The sequence below is a fragment of the Ranitomeya imitator genome, chromosome 2 (assembly GCF_032444005.1).
Source record: "Ranitomeya imitator isolate aRanImi1 chromosome 2, aRanImi1.pri, whole genome shotgun sequence".
Lineage (NCBI taxonomy): Eukaryota > Metazoa > Chordata > Amphibia > Anura > Dendrobatidae > Ranitomeya > Ranitomeya imitator.
The window spans coordinates 280,365,449-280,378,463 of record NC_091283.1 but is presented as its reverse complement, the minus strand read 5'-3'; the positions used below and the strand labels follow the sequence as shown (position 1 = coordinate 280,378,463).

Here is a 13,015-nt window from a genome sequence, read left to right as displayed (position 1 = left end):
CGGTTTCCCAGATGTCCCAAACAATCGAAAAGGGGATTCATCAGAGAAAATGACAAGTCCTCAGCAGTCCGCTCCCTGTACCTTTTGCAGAATATCAGTCGGTCCCTGATGTTTTTTCTGGAGAGAAGTGGCATTTTTGCTGCCCTGCTTGAAACCAGGCCTTGCTCAAAGAGTCTCCGCCTCAAAGTGTGTGCAGAAGCACTCACACCAGCCTGCTGCCATTCCTGAGCAAGCTCAGCACTGCTGGTAGTCCGATCCCGCAGCTGAAACAGTTTTAAGACACGGTCCTGGCGCTTGCTGGTCTTTCTTGGGCACCCTGGAGCCTTTTTGACAACAATGGAAGCTCTCTCCTTGAAGTTCTTGATGATGCGATAGATTGTTGACTGAGGTGCAATCTTTGTAGCTGCGATACTCTTTCCTGTTAGGCCATTTTTGTGCAGTGCAATGATGGCTGCACGTGTTTCTTTAGAGATAACCATGGTTAACTGAAGAGAAACAATGATACCAAGCACCAGCCTCCTTTTAAAGTGTACAGTGATGTCATTCTTACTTAATCATGACTGATTGATCGCCAGCCCTGTCCTCATCAACACCCACACCTGTGTTAATGGATCAATCAATAAAATGATGTTAGCTGCTCCTTTTAAGGCAGGACTGCAATGATGTTAAAATGTGTTTTGGGGGTTAAAGTTCATTTTCTGGGCAAATATTGACTTTGCAAGTACAGTAATTGCTGTTAAGCTGATCACTCTGACATTCAGGAGTATAGGCAAATTGCCATTAGAAAAAATGAAGCAGTAGACTTTGGAAAAATTAATATTTGTCTCATTCTCAAAATTTTTGTCCATGACTGTACACATATAGTCATATAGCTGGCGCATTCAGCATGTGTCACAATGACTTGTAAGGAGATCCACATTGCCTAGATGCACCATGTTATAATGAAGGCAACATCCATGGTGCAAACACATGAAAAAATGAGTCATTAGACATGAACCCCAATTGCCAATAAATAAAGATACATATGGAGGTGTAGATAGCCAGCCCAGCTGAGGGCACAATCAGGTTCAAAAAGTAATATATCTATTAGCAGAGTAAGGCCGGGATCACACATGCGAGAAACACGTCCGTGTCTCGCATGTGAAATCCAAACTCTGGCGCCGGCACTGTGGAGCGGAGCGTGCGGCCGCATAGCAACACATGGAGCCGCACGCTCCGCTCTGGAGTGCCGGCGCCAGAGCTTGGATTTCACATGCGAGACACGGACGTGTTTCTCGCATGTGTGATCCCGGCCTAAGTATGAGACTCAATGTGCCAAAGCTGCAGAAACCCCCATGCTGAAGAGGCATACACACAGTTACCAAAGCCTCTGGGGCTAGATGACCAAAGCTCAATCACGGCATGTAAAGTAAAGCCAAGGGCTGCTGGACACACTCGGGACCACCTGGGGAGTGGAGACAGGGGGTACGCTGACCCGACGCGTGTCGCCACACTCAGTGGCTTCGTCAGGGGTAACTCCTGTCAGTGTACTGCATCCTAATATACGGATTAATCACTTAAGAAATAGCGGCAGCTGTGCTGCTTACCAGAGAAGCATATAGTCAGGAAACATGGAGGTGCCTCCCCCAGCATCCAGTGAGCGCCGCCAGCGCCTGCGCACACAGGCGTCTCTCCTGTGTAATGTCTCGTCACACCAGGTTGTCAAGGGTGCCTGGCAACACCCCGCCCACCCCACGTCATCGGATCTTCAACACAGTAGCCATGGGAGCACCGACGCTTGGGCTGGTATGCGTCCCTGCGCCCCCTGGTGGAGTATTGCAAGTGCTTGTGAATGTTTAAGTTCTAAATGCACAAAAACATTGCAAAAGGACAGTGGTGCGCATAACTATGAGCCGGCCTATGATACCACACAAGATTGTATCCCCACAGAGTAAATTGAGCTGGCTGCGTACGTGAGCTCCATCCATTACATGTTATTGCACCCAGGCAGCATGACTGCTGTGCCTGTAATGTATCACCATACTTTGTATACAGGGTGCCGGCAGACACCTTTAACCCCATGCGTGCCATCGCGCAGGGGAACAGAAAAGTGGCACAAACATGTACATAGCAAATGCCACACTTAGATCAAGATGCCAGAGGGGCCCAGCAACATTCCGCCCATACCACGTCATTAGGTCTCAGCGAGAGTTGTCATGGGCGCATGGACGCTCGACCTGATGTGCGTCTTCCTGCCCCATGTTGGTGCACTACAGGCTCTTATGAGCATTGGACTGCAAGTGCCCAGAACCACCGTAAGCCTACAAATATACAAATACCAATGAGGCAACATATAGTCTTGTATAGGGTAACGATATCTAATTAGATAAGCCTTGGCACATTCAAAGCAAGTTATCATAGCTGCGTACAGGGGCTTCACCTAGATAAAGAAATGTGTCGGGAGCACAACCAATATAATTTAAATATATCCACTAGGGTGCTACACAATGCATGAAAAATGCAAATACTGAACCAGAGAAGAAAAAGACACTGCATAAATGTGTGCACACCTATGCATCACAGAATGAATAACAACTTTATTATAAGACAGACAAAAAAGCATACAAAATATAAAAACATTAAAAACATATCCCATAAGGATCAAAAAACGAACACACCATTCTCCTATTGTAATACACCAAAGAGCCACAGTCCAAAATAATGGAAAATGCTCATATACTCATATGTATAAATGCATAGATAGATATAAATACAATCATATAAATATATAAGGGCCGAACATTTGTGACCTAGATAAATATAACCACACAGATCCCGATAACATATGGGTGTCCCCAAAGTTATCAAACCATGAGCCAAACCCAACCATGTGAAATAATCACTATGTGCATGAAACCCTGTGACTCAAGCTAAATATCTATCACAAGGGAAACAAAGGGCCAAAAAAGTGTGAAGGCTGAATCAGCAAAGGGGCACATCAAAGCAAGCCACTATGGATGTGTGCACAAGACAACAGCCACAAAATAAAGAGGCTGCAAACATGGCTGGAAAATAGCACAGCCAGAAAATGCAATAAGAGCTACACAACCAGCTCACAACAATGAAGGAAGAGCCACAAAGAAATAGTTACACGTCTGTGGCTGCCATAAAGAGGACCCCAATGCTGGCGAATCTGTGGGCAGTAAAGGAGAAGGTGTGGGAGAATCCCACGCGTATCGCTGCGCTGGGCAGCTTCGTCAGGGAAAGTTTCCCTAACTAAAAGGCCAAGAAAGCAAAAATTCTGCTGGGGTACGTAAAGTTTTGAGTATAAATGTGTTTCTTGTTGACCTCAAAACGGTTGGGCTTCTCACTTGACTGTCCTTCCAGGACCGGTACGGACACTAGAAATTCAACATACAATTACAGTAGAATCTGTGACTTCTCTGCATTTAGTGGTCACTACTCACCTGGGTAGTCATATGTAGGAATCTCCTCTTTACACCACTCATCACCCCTCACATATGTCTCTGTAGTATTAATATGGGTCAGATCTTCACCCTAAAACAAATGTTGTAAAAGTCACAGACAGATGGAGAAGTCACATCTATGATCAACTCTAATCCTGCCATTTCCACCGTTCTCATTGGACAAGTATAAAACATAGAAATAAGATTGCCCAAACAAGACAAGTCTTCATTGTCAACCAACACAACCCCTTTGTATACCAGAAAAATGCCCAAACCCCATAACCTCTCTCTCCAGGATCACTGAACGGGGGCTTAATTGTCTCCTCTCCAAATCGCACCTCACCACCTGTGCACTTGACCCCATCCCTTCTCCTCCCCAACCTCACCACCACACTTATCCCATCCCTAACCCACCTCTTCAACCTATCACTAACTTCTGGCACCTTCCCTTCTGCTTTCAAACATGCCACAATCACGCCTACCCTTAAAAAGCCAACCCTCGACCCAACAGCTATGTCCAGCTATCGCCCAATATCGCTGCTCCCATTCGCTTCCAAACTCCTGGAGCAGCACGTCCACGCTGAACTTTCCTCCCACCTCTCATCTAGCTTGCTCTTTGACAATCTACAACAGACCTGGGCAAGAAGCGACCCGCCTGATGATTTTAAGCGGCCCGCCAGCTAGCTGTCACTTCTGACAGCTGCCCTCGGCACCGCTCGGCCAGCCGCTTTCTGAGTAGAAGCAGAGCCGGGCTGATTACCTATTTATCGGTGGCGGCGGCCATCTTCCCGAGGTCGCGCGTGCGCAGATGGAGAGCTCTGCTTCACGGGGCTTCAGGAAAATGGCCGCGGGAGGCCACACGTGCGCAGATGGAGATCGCGGCGGCCATTTTCCTGAAGCCAAGATTGCAGATTTAGATCTCGGCTTTAGGAAAATGGCCGCCGCAATCTCCATCTGCGCATGCGCGGCCTCCCGCAGCCATTTTCCTGAAGCCCCGTGAAGCAGAGCACTCCATCTGTGCATGCGCGGCCTCGGGAAGATGGCCGCCGCCACCAATATTCAACCCGGCTCTGGTGCGCACATCGCATTCCTGGCCGCTGCGTCACCTCACCGGTGGAAGGGACCCTACGCACGCGATACCGCACCTCTGCCGCCGCACCACCACTGCAACCCCCCCATGGACACCAGGCCGTGGCGTCGCCCGCCTAAGCAGGAAGGGACCCTGCTCAGGTGCACGCCGCACACCATACAGCATCACCCCACCTCTGCCGACACCATGCCTCCTGTGACCCTGCTCTGCCACCGCCAGCCCTCAGGTAAGAATCTTACCGTAAGATACTGTAAATTTGGACAATAAGATGGACCCCCATCTTATAAAAAAACTTTTTTTCTGCAATTTTCACCCCAAATTTGGGGTGCGCCTTATGGTCCGGTGCGTCTTATAGTCCGAAAAATACGGTAATTATATTAGTTCGGCCCTCTAAAACCATCCCACTTTCTCATGCGGCCCCATGGCAAAATTAATTGCCCAGCCCTGATCTACAATCTGGTTTCCGCCCCCATCGCTCAACTGAGACAGCCCTAACCAAAATCACTAATTACCTACTTACAGCCAAAGCTAATGGACAATATTCTGTACTCCTTCTTCTAGACCTGTCTTCTGCTTTTGACACAGTTGACCACTGCCTCCTACTACAGATCCTGTCCTCCTTTGGCATCAAAGACCTATCCTAGATCTCCTCATACCTTTCCAACCGCACATTCAGCATCTCCCACTCCCACACTACCTCCTCATCCCACTCTCTCTCTTGGAGTCCCTCACGGCTCTGTTCTAGGACCCCTACTCTTCTCAATCTACACACTTGGCCTGGGACAACTCAAAGTCCCATGGATTCCAGTACCACCTTTATGCTGATGACATTCAGATCTACCTTTCTGGCCCAGACGTCACCTCTCTGCTGTCCAGAATCCCGGAGTTTCTATCAGCCATATCCTCCTTCTCCTCTTGCTTCCTCAAACTCAATGTGGACAAATCTGAACTCTTCATCTTTCCTCCATCTCATAGATCTTCCATACCTGACCTATCTATCGCAATTAACAACATCACGCTTTCCCCCGTACGGAAGTCCACTGCCTTGGAGTAACCCTTGACACTGCCCTGTCCTTCAAACCCCATATCCAAGCTCTTTCCACCTCCTGTCGCCTCCAGCTCAAAAATATCTCCTGAATCCGTCCTTTCTTCAACCGTCAATCTACTAAAATGCTTGTGCATGCCCTCATCATCTCCCGCCTCGACTACTGCAACATCCTTTTCTGCAGCCTCCCTGCTAACACCCTTGCACCTCTTTAGTCCATCCTTAACTCTGCTGCCCGACTAATTCACCTCTCTCCTCGCTACTCCTCCGCTTCCCCCCTCTGCAAATCTCTTCACTGGCTCCCATTCCCTCAGCGTATCCCGTTCAAATTACTAATACTGACCTGCAAAGCCATCCATAACCTGTGTCCTCCATATACAGTTACGTCCATAAATATTTGGACAGAGACAATATTTTTCTAATTTTGGTTACATACATTACCACAATTCATAAACAAAACAATTCAGATGCTGTTGAAGTTCAGACTTTCAGCTTTCATTTGAGGGTATCCACATTAAAATTGGATGAAGGGTTTAGGAGATTCAGCTCCTTAACAAACATGTGCCACCCTGTTTTTAAAGGGAGCAAAAGTAATTGCACAGATTCAATCATTTTAAATAAAATGTTCATTTTTAGTATTTGGTTGAAAACCCTTTGTTGGCAATGACTGCCTGAAGTCTTGAACTCATGGACATCACCAGACGCTGTGTTTCCTCCTTTTTGATGCTCTGCCAGGCCTTCACTGCGGTGGTTTTCAGTTGCTGTTTGTTTGTGGGCCTTTCTGTCTGAAATTTAGTCTTTAACAAGTGAAATGCTGCTCAGTTGGGTTGAGATCAGGTGACTGACTTGACCATTCAAGAATATTCCACTTCTTTGCTTTAATAAACTCCTGGGTTGCTTTGGCTTTATGTTTTGGGTCATTGTCCACCTGGAGTATGAAACGACGACCAATCAGTTTGGCTGCATTTGGCTGGATCTGCGCACACAGTATGGCTCTGAAGACCTCAGAATTCATTCGGCTGCTTCTGTCCTGTGTCACATCATCAATAATCACTAGTGACCCAGTGCCACTGGCAGCCATGCATGCCCAAGCCATCACACTGCCTCCACCGTGTTTTACAGATGATGTGGTATGCTTTGGATCATGAGCATGTAGATTGTGAGCCCTCGCGGGCAGGGTCCTCTCTCTTATTGTACCAGTTGTGACTTGTATTGTTCAAGATTATTGTACCTGTTTTTATTATGTATACCCCTCCTCACATGTAAAGCGCCATGGAATAAATGGCGCTATAACAATAAATAATAATAATTTTTATTTATATAGCACTAACAAATTCCGCAGCATTTTACAGTTAAGCGGGGACATGTACAGACAATAAATTCAGTACAAGTTAAGACAATTTAAACAGTGACATTAGTTGTGAGGTCCCTGCTCGCAAGCTTACAATCTACAAGGAAATGGGGGGACACAATAGGTGAAAAGTGCTTGTTATTTCAGGTCTGGCAATTATAATAAATAGGGATTTTCATATAAAGCTGCATGATCCGGTCATCAGCCCTTGTGTTTAAGTGCAATAGTCAAGTATCAAGTGCAGTTATCGTGTGCATGGAGGGTGTGGAGACAGATGAATAGTAAGGTGCAGATTCACATGCAGATAATATTTGGAAGGAGGGAACAGGACAAAGTTAGTTTACTGGGTAGTTGATGTGGTAGGCTTGTTTGAAGAGATGGGTTTTTAAAGCGCGCTTGAATAGGTCGGGGCTAGGTATCAGTCTGATCGTCTGGGGAAGTGCATTCCAGAGAGCTGGCACAGCACGAGAGAAGTCTTGGAGACGGAGGTGCGAGGTTCGGATTACGGGGGATGTTAGTCTTAGGTCATTTGTAGAACGGAGGGCACGTGTAGGGCGATAGACGGAGATGAGAGAGGAGATATAAGGTCGTGCAGAACTGTGGAGAGCTTTGTGGGTGAGAGAGATGAGTTTATACTGGACCCTGTAGCGAATGGGTAGCCAGTGTAATGACTGGCACAAGATGGAGGCATCGGTGAAGCGGCTGGACAGAAATATGACCCTGGCTGCCGCATTTAAGATGAATTGGAGAGGAGAAAGTTTGGAAAGAGGGAGACCGATCAGAAGAGAGTTGCAGTAGTCCAGACGGGAATGAGTAAGAGCGACAGTAAGAGTCTTAGCAGTTTCAAAGGTGAGAAAAGGTCGGATTCTGGAGATGTCTTTAAGATGCAGGTGACAGGAGCGAGTGAGTGATCGGATATAGGGAGTAAAGGAAAGTTCGGTGTCGAATATGACCCCAAGACAGCAGGCATGCTGCTTGGGAGTTATGGTTGAACCCTCCAGGGTAATTTCGATGTTGGGTAGAGTGAGGTTAGTAGAAGGGAGAAACACAAGTAGTTCAGTTTTGGAGAGATTTAGTTTCAGATAGAGGGAGGACATGATGTTAGGGGCAGCAGACAGACAATCCTTGGTATTTTGAATTAGGGTAGGGGTGATGTCGGGGGAAGAAGTGTATAATTGGGTGTCGTCAGCATAGAGATGGTACTGGAACCCAAATCTGCTGATTGTTTGTCCAATTGAGGCAGTGTGTAGAGAGAAGAGGAGGGGGCCCAGGACTGAGCCCTGCGGAACCTTGATAGTAAGGGGACGAGGAGAGGAAGAGGAGCCGGCAAAAGATACAGTGAAGGAGCGGTCAGAGAGGTAGGAGGAGAACCAGGAGAGGGCTGTGTCCTTGAGGCCTATGGAGCGGAGCATGGTGAGAAGGAGCTGGTGATCCACAGTGTCAAATGTGAATAATAAATAATAAAAATAATAATAATAATAATAATAATAATAATAAGCTGTACCATGCCTTCGCCATACTTTTCTCTTTCCATCATTCTGGTAGAGTGTTGTTCACTTGGTTGGCTGTTGTGAAGGGGTTTCTCTTCACCATGGAGATTATTCTGCGATCATCCACCACTGTTGTCTTCCGTGGGCGCCCAGGTCTTTTTGCATTGATGAGTTCATTTGTTTTCTTTCTTAGGAAGTACCAAACTGTAGATTTTGCCACTCCTAATATTGTAGCAATTTCTCGGATGGGATTTTTCTGTTTTCGCAGATTCAGGATGGCTTGTTTCACCTGCATGGATAGCTCCTTTGATCGCATGTTTACTTCACAGCAAAACCTTCCAAATGCAAGCACCACACCTCAAATCAACTCCAGGCCTTTTATCTGTTTAACTGAGAATGACATAACGAAGGGATTGCCCACACCTGTCCATGAAATAGCCTTGGAGTCAATTGTCCAATTACTTTTGGTCCCTTGAAAAACAGGGTGGCACATGCTAAGGAGCTGAAACTCGTAAACCCTTCATCCAATTTTAATGTGGATACCCTCAAATGAAAGCTAAAAGTCTGAACTTCAACTGCATCTGAATTGTTTTGTTTAAAATTCATTTTGGTAATGTCTATAAACAAAATTAGAAAAATGTTGTCTCTGTCCAAATATATATGGACCTAACTGTATCTCTGAACTAATCTCCCGATATCTTCCCTCACGTAATTTCCGGTCCTCCCAAGACCTCCTTCTCTCCTCCACACTTATTCGTTCCTCACCCAACCGCCTCCAAGACTTCTCCCGAATATCCCCCATCCTCTGGACTTCTTTGCCCCAACACATCCGACTATCAACCACATTCGGATCCTTCAGATGGAACCTGAAAACTCACCTCTTCAGGAAAGCCTACAGCCTGCGCTGACCCCGCTACCTCCTCACCACTACTGAAGCTACTGTACCGCCTCACCAACACCGGAGCTCCTACAACCCTCAACCTATTGTCTCCATCCCCACCATCCTGTAGAATGTAAGCCCGCAAGGGCAGGGTCCTCGCCCCTCTGTATCAGTCTGTCATTGTTAGGTTGCTTACTGTAAGTGATATCTGTAATTTGTATGTTACAGCACCATGGAATCAATGTTGCTATATAAATATTATTAACTAGATTGTGGCCCGATTCTAACGCATCGGGTATTCTAGAATATGCATGTCCCCAATGATGATTCCAGAATTCGCGGCAGACTGTGCCCGTCGCTGATTGGTCGAGGCAACCTTTATGACATCATCGTCGCCATGGCAACCATTATGACATCTATGTCGATACTGTGCCCGTCGCTGATTGGTCGAGGCCTGGCGGCCTCGACCAATCAGAGACGCAGGATTTCCAGGACAGACAGACAGACGGAAAAACCCTTAGACAATTATATATATAGATAGTAATATAATACTGGGGGATAAAACAAGACTGAGCACAAGACCTTCACAGCCGTCTACACATCATAGGGGAGATCTCATGACTCCTTCTTTCCATCTACCTGATGATCCTGAGGAACATTGGGATCTTCTTCTTTACAGTCCTGTGGAAGAAGAGGATGAGGACATCTCTCTGGTGTTGTCCTCTTACTGGATAGATCTGGAGGAAACACAAACAGGGACTGAATTCATTCTTTACATACAGATAATTATAGGCCGTGTGTATTTAGTCCTGTCTATTACCTGGTGATGTGAGGGGCTGGGGAACCTCCATCATGACATCCTTGTACAGGTCTCTGTGTCCTTCTAAATACTCCCACTCCTCCATGGAGAAATAGACGGCGACATCCTGACACCTTATAGGAACCTGACACATACAATGATACCGTCATCCCCCGATCCCTTCATAGTGTTACTGTATAATGTCCCAGCATTCCCAGCAGTGTCACCTCTCCAGTCAGCAGCTCAATCATCTTGTAGGTGAGTTGTAGGATCTTCTGGTCATTGATGTCCTCATGTATCAGAGGGTGAAGTGGAGGCCTCGTGATTGAGGAATGGGGAAGAACCCTGAACCCAGACACAGGGTCCTGACAGCGTTCACTAAAGGTCTTCTTCACTACTGTGTAATCCTAGTTATGGAGAGACACATGAATAAATCTCACTACAGACATTTCCAGAGTCCTCACCTCTCCAGTTCTGTCCATCTGTTATTCCCATAGATAAGAATGATGTAATGTGACATCATCAGAATCTCTCACCTCTCCAGTAAGACGGAAGAGGATCTCTAGGGTGAGGTGTAATATTCTCTCCGCCATCTTGTCCTTCTCCATTTCCATCCTTGATGAGGAAATCAGGAAAATTCTCTTCTATAGAAGATCTTCACTGAGAGGATCCGATATTGTAGAGACCTGAATGAGAAGAAGATGGAACATCATAAATAATGACTGGAGCGGTTATTCCAGTATAAGCCGTAATCTGTGGATCTGATCCTGTATGACGCCGGAAAAAGACACTAGTGAGTAGTGAATTTTTCTTGTGGCCATTATTGAGATCCACTCGGAGGACTGGAGGAGGTTTGGCCTGAATGCTGCTCTCGTGGTGTGAACACGGACATATTACATTATTTAGGGATATTCTCTTATCCTACTGGACGGTGATTTGAGGACTAAATTCGCTCTTTCAATTGAACACGTCCAAGAAACAGAACGTCCTGTCTTTACCGAAGTCTGCCGGAACAGAGCGGTCACGGATTTGCACTTTCCAGTGATTCTGCGGCTTCTCTTTGGTTCTACTTTATTAATGGGACGTTACTACTGAAATCACGCAGACTGTCAGCTGCCTCCACCACCGACCTCCACCCGCAGAGCCGCACTCCACATAGAGAATAATGGAGCCTCCAGCACCGACCTCCACCCGCAGAGCCGCACTCCACATAGAGAATAATGGAGCCTCCAGCACCGACCTCCACCCGCAGAGCCACACTGCACATAAAGAATAATGGAGCCTCCAGCACCGACCTCCACCCGCAGAGTCGCACTCCACATAGAGAATAATGGAGCCTCCAGCACCGACCTCCACCCACAGAGCCGCACTCCACATAGAGAATAATGGAGCCTCCAGCACCGACCTCCACCCGCAGAGCCGCACTCCACATAGAGAATAATGGAGCCTCCACCACCGACCTCCACCGGCAGAGCCACATTCCACATAGAGAATAATGGAGCCTCCAGCACCGACCTCCACATAGAGAATAATGGAGCCTCCAGCACCTACCTCCACCTGCAGAGCCGCACTCCACATAGAGAATAATGGAGCCTCCAGCACCTACCTCCAACGGCAGAGCTACACTCCACATAGAGAATAATGGAGCCTCCAGCACCGACCTCCACATAGAGAATAATGGAGCCTCCACCACCGACCTCCACCCGCAGAGCCGCACTCCACATAGAGAATAATGGAGCCTCCAGCACCGACCTCCACCCACAGAGCCGCACTTCACATAGAGAATAATGGAGCCTCCAGCACTGACCTCCACCCGCAGAGCCGCACTCCACATAGAGAATAATGGAGCCTCCAGCACCTACCTCCACCCGCAGAGCCGCACTCCACATAGAGAATAATGGAGCCTTCAGCACCGACCTCCACCCGCAGAGCCGCACTCCACATAGAGAATAATGGAGCCTCCAGCACCGACCTCCACCCGCAGAGCCGCACTCCACATAGAGAATAATGGAGCCTCCAGCACCGACCTCCACCCGCAGAGCCGCACTCCACATAGAGAATAATGGAGCCTCCAGCACCGACCTCCACCCGCAGAGCCGCACTCCACATAGAGAATAATGGAGCCTCCAGCACCGACCTCCACCTGCAGAGCCGCACTCCTCATAGAGAATAATGGAGCCTCCAGCACCGACCTCCACCCGCAGAGCCGCACTCCTCATAGAGAATAATGGAGCCTCCAGCACCGACCTCCACCCGCAGAGCCACACTCCTCATAGAGAATAATGGAGCCTCCAGCACCGACCTCCACCCGCAGAGCCACACTCCTCATAGAGAATAATGGAGCCTCCAGCACCGACCTCCACCCGCAGAGCCCACTCCTCATAGAGAATAATGGAGCCTCCAGCACCGACCTCCACCCGCAGAGCCCACTCCTCATAGAAAATAATGGAGCCTCCAGCACCGACCTCCACCCGCAGAGCCGCACTCCACATAGAGAATAATGGAGCCTCCAGCACCGACCTCCACCCGCAGAGCCGCACTCCACATAGAGAATAATGGAGCCTCCAGCACAGACCTCCACCCGCAGAGCCGCACTCCACATAGAGAATAATGGAGCCTCCAGCACCGACCTCCACCCGCAGAGCCGCACTCCACATAGAGAATAATGGAGCCTCCAGCACCGACCTCCACTCGCAGATCCTTACTCCACATAGAGAATAATGGAGCCTCCAGCACCGACCTCCACTCGCAGAGCAGTACTCCTCATAGAGAATAATGGAGCCTCCAGCACCGACCTCCACCCGCAGAGCCGCACTCCACATAGAGAATAATGGAGCCTCCAGCACCGACCTCCACTCGCAGAGCAGTACTCCTCATAGAGAATAATGGAGCCTCCAGCACCGACCTCCACCCG

General features: G+C 48.0%; 1 protein-coding gene across 1 annotated transcript in view; it reads right to left on the bottom strand.

Moving 5' to 3' along the window:
• LOC138666413 (zinc finger protein 585B-like) overlaps window positions 1–12,759 on the bottom strand; it is a 161,500-nt gene extending 148,741 nt beyond the window's left edge. Inside the window, exons 1-6 of the mRNA XM_069754636.1 lie at window positions 12,677–12,759; window positions 10,638–10,787; window positions 10,329–10,508; window positions 10,123–10,246; window positions 9,942–10,039; window positions 3,447–3,537 (exon numbers count right to left, since the gene is read on the bottom strand). Of these exons, the coding sequence (XP_069610737.1) occupies window positions 3,447–3,537; window positions 9,942–10,039; window positions 10,123–10,246; window positions 10,329–10,508; window positions 10,638–10,715 (571 nt within the window). The 5' untranslated portion in view covers window positions 10,716–10,787; window positions 12,677–12,759. The remainder of the gene's footprint in view (window positions 1–3,446; window positions 3,538–9,941; window positions 10,040–10,122; window positions 10,247–10,328; window positions 10,509–10,637; window positions 10,788–12,676) is intronic.
• Window positions 12,760–13,015: the final 256 nt, after the last annotated feature.